At 45.3% G+C, this 22,706-nt stretch overlaps 1 protein-coding gene across 4 annotated transcripts in view; it reads right to left on the bottom strand.

The window, feature by feature from the left end:
* ASTN2 (astrotactin 2) overlaps positions 1-22,706 on the bottom strand; it is an 850,745-nt gene that overhangs the window by 439,349 nt on the left and 388,690 nt on the right. For 3 of the 4 annotated variants that reach the window (XM_077913090.1, XM_077913088.1, XM_077913091.1), the window contains 3 exons: positions 9,516-9,600; positions 8,378-8,452; positions 7,452-7,589 (listed from right to left, as the gene is read on the bottom strand). In XM_077913090.1, coding sequence (XP_077769216.1) covers positions 7,452-7,589; positions 8,378-8,452; positions 9,516-9,600 — 298 coding nt within the window. The remainder of the gene's footprint in view (positions 1-7,451; positions 7,590-8,377; positions 8,453-9,515; positions 9,601-22,706) is intronic. The other variant, XM_077913089.1, reaches the window with a different exon arrangement.

Below are 22,706 nucleotides of genomic sequence, written 5' to 3' on the forward strand. Positions count from 1 at the left end.
CCGCTCCTACAGTCACTGTGCCCTCTGCCATGTGCCCACTGCACCCCACTCCAGACACGTGGAACCAGAGGCTCCCCTGTCAAGCCTGCCCCTTCCAGACCCCGTGCCTTGTCCAGGGAGAGAACCTCTGTGGGTTTTGTCCCAGCATCCATCCACTGGCCGTCAGCCCTGGGGAGCGGGCTGGAGCGGTCTGTAACCTCAATCCACACGGTAAAGCAGCCTGTGCCCTCACCGGCTTCGACGGCGGCTCAGGGACCCAGGGCTGGCTATGCAGACAGAGCACTTTGCCCCTGCAGACACTGACTTGGGACCCTGGCAAGTGTCTCCCAGAAGGACAAATGGAGCCATCACAGCCTAGACATGAGAAGCACAGAGTCAGGGGGCAGATTCTCAGGATTCGAATCATGCTTCTGCCCCTTATCAGCTGGCTGTTGTCAGCTGCCAAGCTGCATGACCTCTCTGAGCCTTAGCTTCCTCCTGCATTAACGGGAGCTCCAGAGCTCATAATGGGTGAGGATTCAATGAGCTCATTTCACTAAAGCACTTACACCATTGCTCTCTTATAAGGATACTTATTAAGGTACTTTGGGCCCATTCAGAGAATCCAGGATAATCAACCTATCTTAAGGTGCTTAACCACTTCTGCAAAAATCCTTTTTCCAAATAAGGGGACACTTACAGGTTCTAGGAATTGGTGCTCATACCTCTGGGGTCATCATCAGTCTCCCACAACATTGCCTTCCCAACAACTTCCCAGGTACCCTGACGGTACTGGTCCAGGGACCACAGTCTGAGACCCAGTGACTTGGTGACTTCCCGCCAATACTTCCCAGTCGGGCTCGGAGGTCGCTCCTCTGTAAGGCTTCCCCTTTTATCCTCCGGGGAGCTTACTCACCTCCACCCTTGTATCCTTCTCTGTCCTGACCTTTCCCTCCATCCTCTTCCACTGTCACCAAGTACGACATCTTTTTGTTTGCAATTTTGTCTCAGCTAATGCAACTGGGATCCCTGTTTGAAGATTTTTATCTAACACTTAGCCTGGTGTATAGTAGGTGCTCAGTAAATCCTTAGGGCTCGCAACTGAAAGGCCAAAAGAACAAGGAACCATTCCTAATTCTATTTTGAACTAATTCAATGTGAAAACTGTCACCAAGTGAGCAGCGCTAACTTTCATTCTGATATCCTATTATTCTTTCAAAATTGTGCAGGAATTAACAGTAGTTCACTGTTTCATTTTCATTGATTTGAGATCATAGAAAAATCACTGAGGGGCTCCAAAAGCTGGGCTTTGTGGATGATTATTATTCCAACTATAATAGCTATTCTTGCGTCTCTCTTACAAGAAGAATCGGCTCTGGGTGAAACTGTGAAGAAGGCCCAGTGTGTAGAAATAAGTGTTGTTTGCCACCCTTTTCTCTCCACGAGTATCTTTTATTTCATCTCTCAAGTCAGTATCTTGTTCCGTGCTCCTGGCTAGAGTGAAATTCCTGAAAGCAGAGGTGGGCCTTATTATCTCTGTATTCCTAGGGTACCTGGCACGGTGCCTGGCACACAGAAGGGGCCCAGCTAAGGCTTTTAGAATTGAAAGGAGTCTATGCAATTTAACTAGAACTCAGTCGAGTACCTTTGAGGCTGACATCGTTAGTGTCTGACAATCTCATTCCCGGCAGCTGCCTGCTGGGACAGGCTGAGGCATGGGAGCTGTCCCCCAGGGGAGAGTTCTCTTCTTTGGCCCTCCAACCCCTTAGACTTGAAAGCCTTCTCTCTTGCCTTAGATTCTTCATAGCCAAATCTATCCACAACTCAAGGTTAATTGCTAATGTTCTCTCCTGAAAATACTTTTCCTAATTCTTTTGGTCAGGAATTGCTTCTTCCCTTTTCACCCTCTCCCCAGGCACCCCATGTGTACGGCAAACGTGTCCCTGCATTCCTTCTGCACGTATTGCCATATACGTAAAGCCAGCAGACCTACCACACCATACCAGACTCTGTAGGTTCATTTCCGTCTACCTCGAGCCCCATGACAAAGGGATGAATGGGAGCTCTCAATACTAAGACACTACTGATTTTAAGATGTATCATAGATTGGATGCAGCCTTTTAGCAAAAGAAGGAGAAAATAATCAAAAAGAGAGAGAAAGGGAAGGGAGGGGATAATCAAAATAATAAAAAAGAGGGAGAAAGGGAAGGGAGGGAAAGCTGAATGGGGAAAAATCAGAAAGGGAGACAAATCATGAAAGACTCTTAACTCTCGGAAATCAACTGACGGTCCTGGAGGGGAGGTGGGTGGGGGGATGAGGACTGGGTGTTACATGCAACTGATGAATCACTGCAAACCACATCTGAACCTAATGGCTTACTATATGTTGGCCGATTGAATTTAAAGAAAAAAAAAAAGAGAACAAAATTACATTCTACTATGCTACAGTAAAAACAAACACAATAACTAATGCTTCTAGAAAATTCCCATGTGCCAAACTCCATGCTTTACAATGCATTATGTCATTTGAGTCTCAACACACCCCACATGGTATAATCTTCTACCCACATTATCCACAAGGAGAAACACAGCTCCAGAAAAGCTCAAGAATGGAGCAAGCAGTAGAGGTGGGATTTGAACTCATGCAATTCAGCTGGGCTCCTGTAGCCTATGCTTTAAAAAAAGAAAAAGAAAAAGAAAAAGAAAAAGAAAAAGAAAAAGAAAAAGAAAAAGAAAAAGAAAAAGAAAAAGAAAAAGAAGAAAAAGAAAAAGAAAAAGAAAAAGAAAAAGAAGAAAAGAAAAAGAAAAAGAAAAAGAAAGAAAAAGAGAAAAAGAAAAAGAAAAAGAAAAAGAAAAAGAAAAAGAAAAAGAAAAAAGAAAGAAAGAAAGAAAGAAAGAAAGAAAGAAAGAAAGAAAGAAAGAAAAAGAAAAAAAAGAACCACCTTACATAATAATCTGCATGTTTAAGCAAAATACAGCATACATAGAGAAAAGTGTGTAAATCATCTCTGTACAGCTTGGTGAATTTTTACAGGTGAAAACATTCCTATAACCACCACCCAGATCAAGAAATCAAACATTGTCAGCATCACATAAATCCTTCCCCCCAGTCACTGCTCTCTCTCTCACCCAAAGGCAATGCTTATCATTTCTTCTAACAGCACAGACTCATTTTTTACTCTTTTTGATCTTCATGTAAACATATTTTTTTGTGTCTCTTCCATAACTCCGTATTATATGTGTGAGGTTCACTGTTGGCAATATGTGTGGCTGTTGTTTTTGTGAATATTCATCATTATAGCATTCCATTGTATGACCATTTTATGATTTATTGTCTGTTTTGTCATTGATGGGCATTCATGGATTTTTTCTACCCTTTTTTTGGCAGTATAAATGAATGCTGCTATTAGCATTCTTGAGTGTATCATTTGCAGCACATATACACACATTTCCGGACACACATTTCTGTACATTCAACTTCAGTAGATGCTGCCCAACAGATTTACATACTGGTCATATTAATTTATATTCCCACTATAAAGGTATGAGAGTTCCAGCTCACAAACATTTGTTATCAGCAGTTGTTTTAAATTTAGCCACCCAACTGGGAAGAGCCCATATATTTGACTTCTAAATTGCTCTGTCTTCCATAGTGTGCGATTCTTTACTTTCCAAATAACTTGTCGCAAACTAATACACAACAACAACAACAACAAATCAACAAGCAAAGCATCTTTAAGTTTTCCTTCCAATTCTGCTGTAATGCTTATCTTTTTTCTCTCTGACTTGGCTTTGGAACAGCCTTTCCTCTAATCTCTTGGTTGTGATTCTATGGCTTATTATTGGCTATCTATAATTATGATCTATTATTTATTAATTTCTAACACATCGTCTGACTGGAACTTATTAATTCTTTAAACACCCATGATCACTTGCCTGGGCAATGTCATGTCAAACAAGCTTTATTAGTGCAGCTTGGAAAACTCAACTTACACAGCACAGATTCTTTTGAATGGTGACAATTGCAATCTTTTATCCTCCCTTGCAGGGAAACCAATGGACATTGTTGGGAAGTAAGATTTCAAAGGCTGTCATCTATTGCTCTAAGACCAGATGAATGCATGAGGGCATCCCCAAGCAGGAAAATAATTGGGTGCCCTAATCAAACCAAATATTCTTCAAACGTTTGTGTAACTTTTCTTTAAAGGAGAAACTTAGTGGTTCGTAAAGAAAGGTTTGAGAAGAAGTACCCATAGCTGCAGAGTACCATCCCCTCCCTCTCCCATCCTGAGCAGCCCTGCTCTGGCCTCAAGTTGGTGATAGGATGCACTCCATGTAAGCAGGCACAGCATTCTTAGCAAGAGTTCAGAAGAACCTTCTCGTCTCGTTGTTATTGGCTCATGCCCCTTGAAGTTCTCACCCCTTTCAACTTAGTGCTATATTCCTTCCAATTACATATAACTCTCTCTGAAATGAATGCTAGTACTAATTCTTTCTTTCTTTCCTTCTTTCTTTCTTTCTTTCTTTCTTTCTTTCTTTCTTTCTTTCTTTCTCTTTCTTTCTTTCTTTCTTTCTTTTTTCTTTTTTTCTTTCTTTCTCTTCCTTTCTTTCTTTCTTTCTTTCTTTCTTTCTTTCTTTCTTTCTTTCTTTCTTTCTTTCTTTCTTTCTTTCTTTCTTTCTTTTTCATTCCCAAAGATGTTTTATTAGAGTCTATGTAGATTAATATCCGGGCCCTTTATTGTCTGGCTTGCTATTCAGCATAATTTAGATTGGATTAGAAAAGCCAACTGAGTGATCCTGTGGATTATGGTCATTCACAACAGTCTTACATAGTATACCACCTTCCTGATGCTGCCTTCCCCACCATCACTAGTTTCTACAGAACTCTACTATAGTTGGAATTCAATTCAGCTAACATTGATATAATGTAACACTAGAAATATGTTTTATACCAGTGTTGACATATCTTATGTTATTTAATCATTACAAGTCTTGGGAGATGTTTCAATAAAATAAAATGTTCTTAACAGAACATGGGTTCTGGAGCTGAAGAGACAATGGGTTGAATCTTGGCTTCATCACTTAGTAGTGAAGCCATCATTTTTAGAAAACATCTGAATTAGGGATCCCTGGGTGGCTCAGCGGTTTGGCGCCTGCCTTTCGGCCCAGGGCATGATCCTGGGGTCCCGGGATCGAGTCCCACGTCAGGCTCCCTGCATGGAGTCTGCTTCTCCCTCTGCCTGTGTCTCTGCCTCTCTCTCTCTGTCTCTCATGAATAAATAAATAAAATCTTAAAAAAAACATCTGAATTAAAATAATAATAAATCACCCTATGGGGTTGTTGTAAGAATATAATGAGATAATATTAGCAAAATGTTTGGCAGGTAGTCAATAATCAATAGCTATGAGTTATTATTATCATTAGACTAGGTGAAGAAGGCACTACTATTATCCCCATTTTGCTAAGAAAATGGAAAGTAAGCTAGTTGAATTTAGCCAGGATCACATAGTCCATACATGGTAGAGATAGGATTCTAACTCAGACCTGTTCAGCTCCAGAATGAGTACTATTATCAGACAGCCTAATATCTGTAGCTTCACTGAAATTACAAATTCAATGTCAACAGTACAGAACTCAGAAGAAAGCTAGGGGAGATCTTCTTTCAGCTGATTTCAATCAAGGTCACTGGGTCTCTTTTGAGAATAGGTCTTCAACCAGATGGTCTGTGCTCCATCTTTAAAAATATGCAATGCAGAGAAACCTTAGCACATGCTTTACCAAAGTCTCACTGACTTCAAGTCTATCAAGAATAGAAATAATGGCAATCTGCCATGAAAATGTGTGTGTGTAAAACCACCTTAGTTCTTACTAATTACCACTCCATTTCCTAAGTGCTACCCTTTAACAAAGTATTCTTTTTAAAACTACCTCTTTTGGGAAATATCAGCATCCTGAAAAATCATGCTAGGTTCATCTGTCCATGAAAATTTGAGAAGGTGAGAATAAACAAATTGCCAAGCAGAGACCAACCCAAACACAACCCCAGGAGATGGGTTTGAAAGCTTTCTATCAAGATGCCACAGACATATTGATAACAACTTGATTCAAAATGGCCCAAAGCCAGCTATGCAGCAATAGAATGATAATTACAAAGAGTTGGGGTGGTAAGGTGTGATTCTGAGCCCCTATGTAGGAGCAAACAAGCTGTGTATGAGCCCATTTCAAAAGTAAAATCAGGGACGTCTGGGTGGCTCAGTGGTTTAGCGTCTGCCTTTGGCCCAGGGTGTGATCCTGGAGACCCGGGATCGAGTCCCACATCGAGCTCCCTGCATGGAGCCTGCTTCTCCCTCTGCCTGTGTCTCTGTCTCTCTCTGTGTCATTCATGAGCAAATAAATAAAATCTGTTTTTTTAAAGTAAAATCAGAGGGGTGCCTTGGTGGCTCAGTTGGTTAAGCGTCTGACTATTGATTTTTGGCTCAGGTCATGATCTCAGGGTTATGAGTTTGAGCCCCATGTCTGGCTTCACGCTGGGCATGGAGTCCACTTAAGATTTTCTCTCTCCACCCCTGCCGTCCCCACCCTCGGTTATGCATGCCCGCACACTCGCATTCTCTCTCTCTCTTTCTCTTTCTCTCAAAAAAAAAAGTAAAGTCAGGGACCATTTTTGGTAACATTAAAATTTCTGAAATGCTTCCCTTAATCAAATTGTAGGGAAAAACAAAACAAAAACAAAAACTGCCTCCTCTAAAAAGCTCCAGAATAGTGATGGGATCAGATCTAAGACCACTGGTTTAATTAAATCAATAAACATCTAGTAGTTGTCCAATATGTACTGGGAGCTGGAGATTAGAAAGCTAAATAAGTTATTTTCTTTGACCTTGAGAGATTCACCACATAATGGGACAGAATGATATGTAAGCAACTAATTACAACACAGTAGGGTGAGTCTATAATGAAGTTAACTACAAGGTGCAAAGCATGAAAGAAAAGATGTAGTCTTCATCCTTTCATGAATAAGGAACAAATAAATTTGACCTGGACATCAAGAACTATGGATTAGCCCAAAGTCTGCTCTCAATACCACAGTCATGAAATAGAAAGCATCTCATTCTCAAATCTTTCACCTTCATGATTCTCCAGTATACTATTAAGTGATGTTCTCTCATAAGACATAATCGTTAATAATCCCAGGATGAGCCAGATAATGGGTTAGCTTCCCTTATATTTTATATAAACCCAGAAGGAGTGCAATAATGTTGAAATATAAGGCACTGAGGCCCATCACAGGAGCACACTTCTAGGAGTGTGGAGCATGGCCTATTGGACAGTGTTCTTCACATCACCTACTGGGCAGGTGCCTACTTCAACAATATGAAGACCACTTCTTTGCACCAGTCCCTGGGATCCTCAAACAGAGGGGTTTGCAGTGTGCTGAAGAGTCCTTGGTACAGGTAGGGGTTGACTTCCCTACCTGACATCCGCAGGGTCTTCTGTGACGAGCACGTCCGTCTTGCAGCTAGCCAGGGGGTTGATGGACAGCTCCACAGGCGGAACCACAAAGCTTTTGCTGACCGGAAGCCAGAGTCCTTGGCCCAAGCTGAAAGTAGACCTGCAATGTAAGAGTTTCCATTGGGGAACTCCCTGGGAAGCAGAGAGAAAATAGCAAATAGGGGCCCCTCCTGCCACCCCTTCTAGGACCATTTCTTACTTCCTCCACTCAGCTGAGGCCCGCTGCATTCTCTAAGGTGCCATTCTGACCAAGCTTGCCCAGACCTGGATGACCATCTCTTAAACGTATTAATCACTTAGCCCATGCATTGCTCTGGGTTGCTAGTTTTCTTTTCCTGCCCACCGGTCCTGACTCCCAATAAACAGTGGGCTCTGTGAGGACAGGGGTGATTTCAGCTTTACTTTCCCTGGCAGTCCTGAGAGCCAGCAGGAGTTCCAGAAGTGACTGCTAAGTCAGCAGGGGCCGTCTGCACAAAGGTGAAGAGCATGGACTCTGAATCAATTTGAACCAAAATCTGATTCCCAGTTCTGCCACTTAATTTGCTGTATGTCTTTCTCAGCTGAAGTATTGAAGTTTCACACAAGATTTCGTGGAGGTGGCATGAAGAGGTTCTCTGGCTTCAGAATATTTTTAAAGCACTGGACTAGATAATCAGCAATGTCTTGCCCATTTCAAATATCTGAGTCTGTAGGTCTAGATGCCAGACAAATGGGAATTCGATTCCCATAGCAACCTGGGCCATGATGGTACATTCATGCCAATGAGGGTTTCTCTATAGTCAGCAGACCCTAAAGGTTCACAGGCCCTACTAACTAAGAATGCATGACTTCCTCCCTCGGCCCTCCTCTGATTCCCAACATCATACCCCAACAAGACTGTCAACTCACCTGAGGATCTTTTCAGGAGCTTGCTCTCCCGTTACTAGGTCATAACCTCTCTCAAGTGTAGTGTACGGCCAAGGTCTGTGGGAAGAATGGAGGGAGGGAAAGAAAGGGGATAGGAGATGATATTAGTCAGAGGCAGGTGGGATTCACGTGTGCACACTGCTTAAAAGTAGCTTTACAGACAAATTTCACAGAAGTAACTATAGTTGATCCTTAAACAACACTGGGGGTTTAGGGGCACTGGCACCCCCACACAGTCCAAAATCTGCCTGTAGCTTCTGATTCCCCCAAACTCTAATAGCCTACTGTTTTATTTTGTTGTTGTTGTTACTGTTCTTCTTCTCCTTCTTCTCCTTCTCCTTCTCCTTCTCCTTCTCCTTCTCCTTCTCCTTCTCCTTCTTCTTCTTCTTCTTCTTCTTCTTTTTTTTTTAATAAGTAGGCTCCATGCCCATAGCCATGATCCCGGGATGGAGTTGCATTCTCTACTGAATGAGCCAGCCAAACACCTCACTAATAGTCTACTGTTGACTGGAAGGCTTACCAGTAACACAATCCATTGATTAACACATATTTTATAGGTTATATGTATCATATGCTTTATTGTTACAATAATGTAGGCTTAGAGAAAAGAAAATGTTAAGAAAATCATAAAGAAAATACACAAACAGTCCTGTACTGTATTTATTGAAAAAAAAATCCGCATGTAAGTGGACCCATGTGGTTTAAACTCATGTTGTTCAAACCCATGTACTGGGTAAGACTATTTATAAGAGAATGTCTCCATTTCACAAAAGGGCTCTGCACTTTAATGACCACTTGTCCGTTCTGGAGTTTATGGACCAGAACCTGATTTTCTTTCTTTATCAGTCCGATTAAGGAAGTGTTCAATGATTACTTACAGTTTGGGAGAGGGAGTTAAATTTGAGCCTTTGCTCTTTAGAAGATTCATCAATCATGTGCCTTTAATACAAAAATGTTATTCAGTGGGAAATGGGATTCAGTACCCATCCAGTTTTATAAGAACACAACTGTTGTAGAGAAGACTCCTCTCTGTGGAGTGGTTCTGGGGCCTGTAGTAACAGAGCAGAGGAGGTGGGGATGGCCCTCCATTGTCCCTGCTATGATGTCCTTTGCCACTCACCCTTCACTCTGTCCCCAGTCACTGCGCACACACAGGTGTCTATGAACCGGGTCGGGGGCATAGCCTTCATGACAGCTGCACTCTCCTGAAAACAAAAAAGAAAAAGGAGTCTTGTGAAATACTATCTGCCCCAAACAGCCTTCTCCTCTGGCATCCTTGTTTTCTCAATGGGTTGCCTGGTTTTAGAAAAGGCCCAGGGAAAGAGCATGTTCTGGTCTACCCACCATGGTGGTTAATAAAGAGTTTATTCATTTGTTCATCTGCTCACTTACTCATTCAACAAGTCCTGACCATACTCCCAGCCAGATTCTTGGCCTCACACGAGGATGCAGAGATAGGACACTGATGGGGCCCATGGGTTAATGAGGGAAACAGGAAGTGACCTGGTGGCAACAGATGGAGGTCCCATCTTCAAATATTTAACTTATGATAAAGTACATTTGCATTGAGTATAATCAGACATTGGGATTCTCTCCACTTGAATGAACAACTCATGTTCATCCGTAAGTCTCAAATCAAATGTCACCCTCTCCAAGATACCTTTGATTTACCCTTCTGGATAATTTGTTTTCATTTATCATTTCTGGATTTTATTTTGTTTTGTTGTTATTGTTGTTTGTCTTAGTTGGTTTTCCTTTCCTCTTCTTCCCTCTCCCCTTTTCTCCTCCTACCCTTTTCCTCTCTATCCATCCATCCATCCATCCATCCACCCAGGTATCCATACATCATTTTATTTTGGCCATATCTTATGTCTGGTTGCATGAATGCTTGCTAGTATCCCATATTGCCTTTAGCATCTTCTCCCTTTGGCCCAAGCTCACTTTGGGCAGGAGCACATGTCTAGTTTCCTTGTATATCTTCAGAGTTCAGAATCCAGTAAGAGTTTTTCCAAAGCTCTCTGTCCTCCTCTCTTCAGTTATCAGTTCTGCTCCACCGTACACTCCTTAAGATGGTAGTGAATACGGTTCAATTTGCTATTTGTTTTTCCTAAGGTGTATTTGTGGAATGTTCACAGATGCCTTACCATAGATTCTATAAAATAAAATGAATGGGAAACACTAGACTATCTGTAGAGCAAGTGTGTGTGGTTCTTCATGAAAGTGATACCTAAACAGTTTTCCCAAATCCTATTTCATCCTGAGAAGCTTGCTGGTGGGACAGGTCATGAGATTACTGTGCTATGGACCACACCTTGGAAGATGCTCATAGGAACTGCCCTGCCTTAGCCCCCTGCCTAGAACAGACCAGGTGCTCAATACGGTGAGCTAAATGAATAATTATCTGTTATAGCTCATAAATTTCTAGACTATGGGCATCAGGTTGCCTTCTTCCTCATCCTCAGATGATCATACTCATATACTCTCTCTCTCTCTCTCTCTCTCTCTCACACACACACACACAGATGAACCTGCAGCTCTTCAATCCTACAGTGATTCTGATTAGCCTGACCTGAGAGAGTTTTCGAACCATGTTTCCCGGAAATTTATAATTCAATGGCAGAGATTTAGGATATTTGCAACTTTTAGATTGATTTTAATTTCCCTTAAAATCTTTTATTTTTAAATCTCATTAATGGTAAAAAGAAAATGAAGGCTAAACGTTCAGATGTTACATACTAGAATTTCAGACGCAGGAGAGCACACTTACATTCACTCCAGTTGGCAGGTAAACACATTTTATGCAAAATTCATTGAAAACCAACAACCACCACCAAGCCCATAAAAACACCTTCTCCTGTCATCTCTGTTTCATTGAGGAAGAGATGGAGACTGGGAGCCAAAGTGCCAACAAGCCCAGGCTTTTTACAATTACAGATGTTGTGAAACAAGTCTTTTTTTTTTTTTTTTTTCAACTTTGTGCTACAAAAACAAAACACAGCAGGGAATATATATTAGGGCAAGACAGGTTCTACAACTATCACCCATAACTCCTGACTTCAAAGCGTTTATATTCATCAAACAACAATTGTTTTCACTGATTCACTAAAGATGTTATACATTTGACCTTATACAAAGCATTCTGAGTGTTAAAAAAAGAAACCCTCTCTAATTTGTTTTATACATTATAATGCTGCTTAATCTCTGTAACCTCAGCATTAGCAAGTATCTAGCAAAGAGCTGAGGCTTGATAAATGTTGGTTGAACTGAAATGGTAGTAAGACAGAAGAAAGAGTAAAGGATTATGTGTCAGAGATAGTATTAAAAATATTCAGAATAAGATTGCCAAAAGAAGAGAGAGGGAGAGTGATGTACTTTCCTTCTTCTCTGGATACCTGGTAAATAGGAGGAGGCTGCTTGCAGGCAGGAATGTTCTCCATAACTCTCCTCTCCAATAGCAAGTTCCAGTCTTCCGACGAATGTGTGCAACCTAATGAGCTGACTATTGCCGGAGGTGAGGAGAATGGAGGGCTGAGATCCTTGAGATTTGGATGAGAATAATTTACCAAAATGGGGAGGGGTAGGAGTCACTAATGATGTGTTAAAATGCGACAGTCCCATCATGAAATATTCACCACTTTAAATACGTCTAATATTAAATATTAAAAGTCCTGGCATTTGTCCCCGAGGCTCCCAGGACTGATTTATGATCTGCCACAACCACACACCTCAGGATTCATAATGGGAGAAGTGTATGGCTGCCTCCCGCAGAGGGACAGGAAGCCAGGCTGGAGAGGGCAGGAAGCCACGGGAAGGGAGGGCCTTTCTTTTTCAGGGAAAGAGCACAGCGTGGGCTCAGATTTCTCCAATCAATCTGTGACTCTGCAGGAAAGGGCACAGGTCCACTGTCTCCTCTCCCTCCTCTTGGGAATTAGTGAGAATGAGAATCCACACAGAAAAACGGGGCTGTCTTTTGTGTTTCTTTCCCATGCGCTTACCAGGCAAGTTTCCCATTTCTCAGGACAGACCTTAATTACTGACACTCATTATACAACAAATATGTATTTTGCGAAGGAGAAGCATCCACCCCGAGACCCCTAAAAGGCTGCCTAGAGAACAGGAAGTGGGAGTGGCGGGGGGGGGGGCGCAGAGATGGTTGGAGGCAGACCGGTCTAAGTTCCAATCCTCACTTTCTCTCTCCTTGGATGTGTGGTCTTGAGGAAGTCACTCCACCTTTGTGGGTCTCAGTTTTCTCATCCACAGAATGGAAATGATAGTATGTCAACCTCACAGAGCTGACTGTGAGAATAAATTGAAGTAGTGAAGGATAAGGCTCATGGCTCAAGGAAGACCTAAGGAGTGGATACTCAAGAAATTTCTTCCTCTTTCCCTTCCATTCCAAGACAGCCCTCCATTATGATACACACTGGAATATAACGTTAGACACACTGGATACGCAATTTCTTCTTGCTGGACCTTAATTTCCCAATCTGCAAAATGGAAAGTTGGAAGGAGAAGGTCATCAATTCTGAGTGCTGATGAGAGTCAGTCATTTATGCTGCCTTTCTGAAGCCCTAAATTCTTGCTTTCTGGACACTGTTTGAGCGTGAGCTGTGATCACTCTCAGCAGTTGGGCTGGGTGTCTCCAGGAAGACTTCCATCAATGCCATGGCTATTGGCTTTATTGACTCCGATTTCCTATTTTGCTGGCTCAGCTAACTCTCTACTCTTTGCAACCAAGCATTTTCTTCTTGCAAGATGCAAGCTTTTGACAGCCAGACCTGAGTATTAACCCCTTCCTTCTGTGAGTCCTTTCCTCAACCCTGCTTCTGCATACCCAGGGCAGCCAGGGTATCAAAGGACAGCTCTCCAGAGACACAGGTTTACTTGGTTTCCACGTGCTGACCACGATCACCTGTGTCCCCTTACTCCTGTCACAAAGAACTTCCTTGAGCGAAGGAACCACACCCATCTTGCTCACTGCTGCACCCAGCATCTGCTGAGCTGCCTGGTACATAAATAAATGAGGAGGTATATTTTACAATAGTAATGTCTATGCCAATGTGATAAAGAAACCTTTTTTTTTTTTTTTTTTTAAATTTGACTGTTCTTCCCACGAAGCTGGGAGCTTCTTGATCACGGAAATCTTTTTATAATCCTCTCCACATGCTAGTAACTGCTATAAATCTGATGAAGGGTAGGCCACTCATTGGATGAATGAATGAATGAATGAGTGATTACATAAATATATTGTAGTTATCATGAATTCAGGCTGAATTCATTTAGAAGATGATAGTTCTGCTGAGGACTAGAAGAAACTTTCTTATAACCAGGACAGGTATTTGCCAAGGAAATGGAGTATAAACATGAGTGTTGATGAAATGTCTAAAATAGAATTCTATTTCATAACAGAGCAGAAACAGCTCTTAAAGATCATCTCGGTCACATCTTCTCAGCTTCATTTCTCAGAAGGGAAAGTGAAACGTCAAGAGTGAAGACATTTGGTCAAATCACTAGACTAGCCTCGGGCCCAGTAGGGATTAGGACCCAGGGTACTTGGCCGCTACTGTGGCATCCTTCCCACTGCATGGGTGATCTCAATGCTTCAGTACACTTGGCAACATTTTCTAGGATTTTTTTCCCCGCTGTATTCCTCTGACATCTCTGCATTTCCTATAATGAGAATCTATTACATTTATAAACAGGGATTATTTTTTAATATCATGAATCTGAGATACCTTTAACAGATTTAAAATATGCATTTATGTGACTGATAATGCAGACCTTAAAAAGGGCTTAATCTCTTCATTAAAGTTGTTCCCATAAGAGAATTCACTTAGGTGGATTTTCATCGTGCTAGTTACTAAAACTCTGTATTATCAGCTATAGATGAGTTGCACTGGCTTTAAAATATTTACCCTTCATGTCTCCTAGGTCCCATTCATTCAGTTCTCATTTTATGTGACATACATTCCCACTCCATAAAACCTTGGGTGAAAACAACAGAATGCCTCAATTACGAGCCATCTTGAGTTTAGCTTGTGTGGATTCTTCCAAATGACTTCAGAGTGGACTTTGCCTTCATGTTAATCATGTAAGACCAGCAGGCAGAGAAAGTAGTTCAGAGCACTTTCCCTGGAATCATCTTGCTTTGGATTCAAATCCTGGACCTGCCACTTAGAGTTTGCACAAATTTGATCAAGTGGCTTCACCTCTCTGCACCTGTTTTCTAATCTGTAACAGCGCTGATATCACCTATCTGCTAGAAAGATCTGTGATGTCTTTGAAAAGTCTGCAGTAGAGGCTTTGGCACATTTCTTCTTGCTGAAAGCATCATGGATGTTTGAGTTTTTGTAATTATTGCTCCTGGAGAGGTGGGGCCAATTTCATTAATTGTTTTAGTGGAAAGAAAAAGTGCTTTGTAGATGAAGGATGGTTGCAATTTCAAGGTAGGCCCTCTGCAAAGTCAAGGGGATCTCAGTTTCTTTATCTGTATATTTGGGGCAACCTGAATGAAATAATCTCCGAAGCTGGTCACCATATTCCCAGAACCGGCAACACTTGTCACCTTTGTCTTTGCTCCTCCTACTGAAGGACACACGGGCATGGAGGAGAGCATCAGCCAGAGGCTGCCACCCCCCGCCCCCCCGCCTCCCCGTCCCCCACAGCTCAGAGAAGCTCATCACCTGCCCACAACAGCTAGATAAGTGCAAATCCTTCTTCCCAAGTCTGCCTGCTGTCCAGCTCCCCACCTCCCACCTTGTCATCCTCTTACGATTCCATTTTCACTTGCTTCCGACTCAGTCATCACTTATCATCGCAGGCCAGGGACACTGGCTGCTGTTCATTTTCCTATTCTTCTTGTCACTGTAGCTTGGAAAAAAATCTCCCTGTGCCCTCAGAGCAGTAAGTGTGTATGGCATCCTTTCTTGTTCTGACTCTGAGTGGGCCACCTTGGGCTTCTTCATGTCCATCTCTGTGTCACTGGAGCCCAGCTCAGGGCCAGGAGCATGGTAGGAGAGGTATGGGCTGAGCATGACCTCACTGGGAGCCTGCTCTGTGGCAGGAGTGGTGAAGACACTTGCCATATGTCACTGCATGTCATCTCAGAGGTCATACTCATGACCAGTACCAGGCGGAAGGGACTACTAGTCTGAAACAAAAGCTTAGATGCAAACTAGTCATTCATTCAAGGTCACAGACTCTTCAAATCTCATGCTCCTTCACATAATCACAAACATCATAACAGCAGACATGACCACCAGGACAGGAGCTAAGGACAACCACCCATAATGTGACAATTATCAGTTGCTAGATGATAAGCATTTGGAAGAAGAGGAATCTCCAGTTCACCCACACCAAAATTAGCATCGGGCTGATTTCTAAAATCTGACTATAACTAAAGATTAAAATCACTCTTTCAAAGAGCCCCTGTTCAAATGTAAATATTTTATGTGTGGATTACAGTAAATCCATAATACCTATGTAATGGAGGTTGAGTTCCTGCTAGCAGGGATAACCCACAGGGGAAGCACAATACCTTCTAATTGGGCATCTACTATGTTCTGATCTTACTCAAATGACTTTTGGTACATATGATGATACTGGAAGGATGATGTTATTGGTTCCACTGTAAGTATGTATGAAGCTGAGGCCTGGAGAGGGTGGGTAGGTTGCCCAGGGTTCTGGATATCCAAGCCCAGTCTCTTTCTGAGACTTGCCAAGCTATGTGATGGTTCTCTGAGGCTGTGCTTTAAGAGACTGTGGAAAATGGCGTGAGCATAGGAGACTGCGGTGAAGGAAAATGTGCCCTGTGGTAGAATGAATGACTGGTGTCCTCACTTCCTACAGGAGGATGCACACACAACCTTGCCATGGCTGACTGTGGGAAGAGTGAGATTTCTTCCCCAGCCTGTGTCTGCGGGCTTAGTGTGTTACCTGCTTTGACCAATGGGATGATCGCAGGCGTGATGTGAACCAAGGTTTGAAATGTGCTGTTTGGCTGGGCTTGTTCTCTTGCCATGAGAAAACCATGCTCTAAGAAGTGGCTGGTCCAAGGAGGATGCAGGGGATGTGGAACAGAACTGGATGCAGCCAGAGCTGAGAGACAAGTGCAACTGAGTCCTGGCTAGACTGGTCCATCCAACTGCATAACAAAGGGGAAAATGCTTCTAGTTGTTGACAATAAAACATTGTGGTTGTTCGTTATGCAGACTTGGTGTAACAAAGGCTGATGCACCTCCAACGTGCATTCCCCCCTTCTATGAATAATGGTCCCACTTTCTTCCTAAAATGGAAACCCTAGAAAATTCTGACCTGACTCCATTTTTTCACCCTCAACATCCAAATGGCACCTCAATGCCACTGATTCTACATCTTTGTTGTCACTCAGACCCATCGCTTCCCATCTTTCCTACTATCAGTGGCCCAGGGAAGGCCCTCAACACTGTTGGAAAAACACTGTTAAAAAAGTTTCATCACTGGTGGTAAGCTTTCCATGTCCTTCCATCAATCTGAGTGATGGCCAGTTATCTTTTCAAAGAGCAGCTACACCCATGGCTCATTCCCCAAATTCTCAGTGGCTCCCTGCTGCTCTCAGGACAGAGTCTAACATCCAAAGCCCTTCATGACTAGGCCCCAGCCAACTGTCCCAGCCTTCTCAATGGCTCTCCCTCCCTTGTTTGCACCTTTCTTGCCCTAACCTCCTCTTGGGTTCACTGATCATAACAGGGCCATCTGGGACCCACCTGCAGACCCGGGTCTGCTTTTTGCAGCAGGTCTGTCCTGATCCCACTCCCTGAGAAGAACAGAACCTGAGACTCGGAGAGAGAGATGTTCAGCAGAGGAGAGACCAGAGGTTGAGAGCGAGTAGGAGGCGAAGAGAAAATTAAGCAGCAAAATGGTATTTAGTAAAGGCATGAGCTCAACTGGGCAGTTCTGAACGCAAGCAGCATCCTCAGGGAATGTATTTCACAACGATGATCCTCTGCAACCTTGAGCAAATCTTTCTGCTTTTCTAGGCTGCCGTCTTCCGGTGCAGGAAGATGAGTGGCTAATACACAGAGATCCCCAAACACCCTTCCAAGCCCTGTTCAAATCCCAGTCCTTGATTCTTCTTTTAACACACGCAGGTCTTGTCTCTTGAAGTCAGTGTATCCCTAGTGACGGAGAGGGGAGGCAGGAAGGCCTGAGGGCAGCCAAGTAACAAGAGGAAGGACCGGGATCTTCAGAAAGTGAGGAAGACTTCTCTAGAAGTCTGCTCAGCCAACTGTGCTATGCGACCCAGGGCAGGGCCCCTCCCTCCCTGGGACTCAGTCTCCCTATCTGTGCCTTGAGAAGGTTGGTCTGGATGACATCCAAGCAACCTCGCAAGGGTGCCTCTGCTGTCCCTTTGTTCCTTACACTGTTGCAGTGACACGTTTCCTCCTTGTTCTTCCAGAAGCACCTGAGACACATCTGGACATCCCCGTGATGGCTGCCGGCCCCTCAACACCATTCACCCTCATGCCTCTGAGGCCAAGAGGAAGAAGAAGAAAACAAAAACAAAAAGACAACAGAGGCCAAAGGTTCCTGGTGGCCCAGGCTGGCGGTCAGGCCTGATGGAGATCAGAGTCCTTCATCAAGGCCACCGGGGGCTACAGGCACAAACTCAGCCGTGGGGAATGGTCTGGGCCCTGAGGGCCGGTAGCAGGCCCTGCCTGAGCGCCCACCTCAGGGTCTTGCCCAGGGCGGGACCTGTGCCCTGGCCGCGGCTGTCCCTGAGCAGGCCCGTGCACAACTGTCTACACATCATGTCTAGGAGGAGAGCACGAGGGGAAGAGATCCATTAAAATTACGGCAGAGTGAGGACGGAGGGGCTGAGGCAACCTCACCAGCCGCGGGATCAGACCAGAGGCAGCCGGTCCCAGGCACCAGGAGGGTCTCAGCACTCCTCACACGGGCGCCCGAGCGGGCCTTGCCCTCCCCCACTGCCCCCGCCGCCCCAAGTCACCTGAAGGGGGGCCTTGAAGGGCTGGGCAAGGGGAACATGCGCGGCGAGGGAAATCAGCAGCCCCATGGGAATTAAGGCCATGGTGGGGGGGCTGAAGCCTCCGCTTGCTTCGCACAGACCTAGTGGCCTCCACTGGCTTCTGCACTACTCTGGGCCTCAGTTTCCTCATCAGGAAACACACATCTTTTTTTTTTTTAAGGTTTTATTTATTTATTCATGAGAGACACATGGAGAGAGTCAGAGACACAGGCAGAGGGAGAAGCAGGCTCCCTGAGGGGAGCCCAACGTGGACTTGATCCCAGAACCCCGGGATCATGACCTGAGCCAAAGGCAGATGCTCACCACCGAGCCACCCAGGTGTCCAGGAAATGGACATCTTAACCCCAATTTTTAAAACTGTCACAAGGACTGGCAGGAACATATTACACAAGATCATGGGGTGCCTGAGTGGCGCAGTGGGTTAAGCCTCTGACTCCTGATTTCAGCTCAGGTCATGATCTCAGGGTCATGAGACTGAGCCCCACGTCAGGCTCTGCGCTCAGCGTGGATCCACCTGGATCCTCTCTCCCTCTGCCCTTCCCTCCTCCTCCCCGCATGCACTCCCTCTCTTAAAATAAAACCAAACAACAACAACCCAATTACCATGTCACCAGAGGTGCATGCAGATGGCCTCAGGTAAGTGTGAGTTGCTGTCATTGCTGCTGGGGTCACCGGGCTCCCCCTCCCCCGGGCCCTACTTCCTCTCTGGCTTCCTCCCCCAGCCCCTCAGGGCCGCAGCCCCTGACCGGGCTTCCTGCTGCAGAGGTTGGTTCTTTCTTCCCTTTCCCCTCCCCACATGGCTCCTGCCTCATCTCTGGCCCAGATCTTTTTTTTTTTTTTTTTAAACTAATAAATTTATTTTTTATTGGTGTTCAATTTGCCCACATACAGAATAACACCCGGTGCTCATCCCATCAAGTGCCCCCCTCAGTGCCCGCCACCCAGTCCCCCCCACGCCCTGCCCTCTTCTCCTTCCATCACCCCTAGTTCATTTCCCAGAGTTAGGAGTCTTCCATGTTCTGTCAGATCTTACTTCTGACCATTCCTCAGTAGTGTCCTTCCTCTGCACCCAGCACCGGCGGGATCGTGTCGCAAGACGAATCCATCCGATTCTCTACCACCAGCAGCTGACACTCAGGTACCACTGAGAAAAAAATACACGCTGCCACAAGGTGTGATTGGGGCTGGGGAGGGGGGTGTGTGCAGAGAGCTGCAAGGTCACGGGAAAGGGCATCGGACTCAGCCCCAAGGTCCCAGAGGTGCCAGTGAAGAGGAGGGATAATCACAAGAGGGGACACTGTAATGTAGTGCGTGTGGCCCTCACAACAAGCCTACAGGCAGGTTCTAGTTTCAACTCCATGGTACAGATGAAGAGACTGAGGCCCCGAGGGGTTGTGGCATGATGTCACAAACTGAAGAGTGCCAAGGCCAGGACTGCAATCCAGAGACAGGGCCCTGGCCCCAGGCTAGAGTCCTGCCTCTCTCCCACAGGGGTAGAGGAATTTGCCAGGCAGAGGAAAGGGTGGGAGCAGAGGAAGGTCATAGCACAGTGAGAAATAGGGGCCCTTTTGCTTCTCCAATCAGCAGAGCCAGAGGGCACAGCAAGCACCTTATTCTGCAGGTGTCCGGAAACTCCTGGAAACCCCCATATCCCCTCTACAAAGAGAGTCCAGTCCAGACGCTGCATCCAAGCATCATGCATGGAGAGAGGATGTTCAAAGCAGAGAAGGTACTCCAGGTACTGGGGTGAGGACAGGGTTTGAGCTCTGCGTTTTTCACCCAGAGGCTCCGTGACTTTGCAGTTTCCTGTCTCTGGCCAAGACCCTATCCCCTCAGTTCCACAAGGTTGATGAGGCCTGCCCCTGTCACTGAACAGCGTCCAGAATGCTCTGTCCCCATATGGGCTCCATAGCACAGCCTGCTTTTACGGTGATCATTATAGGGAAATTGGCTGCCTTCATGTTCTTTCCTGCCCGTGGCTCCCACTCGGACCCCTTGGCTGTAATTTGGCAAAAGGGAAGAAAAGGCTAAGGGCGGCTTACGGATCTCATTAAGCATGCCATGTTTGATCTACTTTCTCACCTTTTGTCCACCCAGCCACTCTGTGAAGCAGGGGCTAACGTCCTGATTTTACAGATGAGGAAACTGAAGCCCCCGGGGGGTTAAACAACTGGCCTCCAGTTTGCACAGAAAGAAAGAAACAGGATCAGGATTTGAATCCCATTCTGCTCACCTCTGGAGCCAGAGCTCTCCTCACCCTGTCCCAGGTAAGATGGCTCAGCACGATCCTGCACGTCACTCAAAATGACCCACGGTGGTGGCTCTACCGGGCCCGGGCCGCCTACCGCGCCTCCACCGGAGTGTGCCAGGATGTAGACGAGAGGGGCCCCTGGGGCTCTGCTTCTCCACTAGCTGATGGGTGGCCTCGCTCAAGATCCTCCATCTCTCTGAGCCTCATCTTTCTTACCCGGAAGACGGGGAACATAAGTTCTGTCCTGTCCTATTCACAAGGATGCGGTAAGGATAAAATATACACTATTCTGTTCAGGACACAGGATGATTAATAATGCAGTTGTTCCCCCACTTGCACAAAACCTGAACCGGCAAAGTGAAATATACAAAATAGATTAAGCAGAGGGTAATTATTCATTTTGCAAAAGAGTTCTTCACTCTACAAAAGAGATGCACTGATGGTTCTTTCTTCAAGCACCAGCTATCTTTGCGAGCTTAAAAATCAAATCTCATTTATAAAATTAAAGCGAGAAAGAATGATGATTTTCCAGATGTGCACGGAGTACAATGGGCCACACACAGGGATGTGTTCTGAGCCAGCCATCCACGCCCTGAAGTAAGGGGGTCCGGACACCCCAAGGATGGAGCCTTTGTCTCCGGCTGGTGAGGACTTGGGGGAAAACAAAGAGAACCGGTGGGCAGCATGTGGCATCTGCACTCTGTTCAGAGGGGGCTCTTCCTCAGAGTGACCTCAGCCTCAGCTCGAGGCAGATGGGCAGGGTCACAGCTATAGCTTCCCTGGGAAACTGGAGAACTGTCATCTGCAGCACTTCCATCTGGAATATGATACCATTTTACATAATGTGTATGTTCAGCTGAACCCAGCTAAGTTCCACTTTGCTAATCTCATTTCTGATTATATCCATATTCATGGTCTTCCTCTCCCCCTCCTTCTGGGCTCTCTTCTGGGCAACAGTTCTCTCTTCTCTTCTCCGTCACCCTTTCTGTGTTTCAGTCTTTGTGCGTTTGCTCCTGCCTCAGTTTCCCTCTTTGGTCTCTGTGTTTTCTGTGTGTGCCGTTCTCTCATTGTGCACCTCTTCCTTCCTCACTGCGCACCCTCCTGTAAGCCTGGTTCCTCTGTAGCCCTCAACAGTGAAAGGAACTTGAGGGTAAGTCAGACAGGCGCAAGGTAAGTCCCCAGACCCACTTTGTCCACAAAAGAGACGAAACAAGGGCAGTCTGCCTACTTCGAGGGTTAATGTAATGATTACATAAGATAAGGTAAGTAAAGGTGCCTAGAGCAGAGAACACAGTCACATCCCGGTAATTCCACTCCCCCTACTTTTCTTCCTCTTTATCTGGAGTTTTCTGCATTCCCCTCCTTTCCCGTCACTTCCCATCTATTCGCTCTTAGTCCCATTCTCACACAGGCACACACACCTGAGCCCCTGCCTCACCCGCTGCCCCAGGCCCTCTCCCTTATCCATCCCCAGACCTCGCCCTCTTACCCTTCTGCCCCTAATGGGATCCACCCCCTTACCCCTCCCCAGATCCCACCCCTTTACCCCTCCCTAGATCCCACCCCTTTACCCCTTTAACCCTCTCCAGATCCCACCCCTTTACGACTCCCCAGGCTCCACCCCTTATCCCTTCCCATTTCCCACCCCCTTACCCCTCCCCAGATCTTACCCCTTTACCTCTTCCCAGGCTCCACCCATCTCCAGGCCCCGCCCCTTTATCACTTTCCAGGCCCCACCCCTTTACCTATCCCAAGGCTCCACCCCCTTACCCCTCTCCAGGCCCCGCCCCTTTACCTTTCCCCAGGCTCCACCCCTCTCCAGGCCCCGCCCCTCTATCCCTTCCTTACCCTTCCTCAGGGTCTACCCTTCAGCCACCCCTACCCCAGGCCAACTCCTCAATCCCAGCCCCAGTCTCTGCCCCTCTCCCCCTACCCCAAAAAGCCCCCACATTCTGACAATGATTTAATTACAGAACAGCACAGGTTCCCATTATACTAAGACACACATTTTTTCACAAAATATTTTTATGGTA

Source organism: Canis aureus, chromosome 10, assembly GCF_053574225.1.
Source record: "Canis aureus isolate CA01 chromosome 10, VMU_Caureus_v.1.0, whole genome shotgun sequence".
Lineage (NCBI taxonomy): Eukaryota > Metazoa > Chordata > Mammalia > Carnivora > Canidae > Canis > Canis aureus.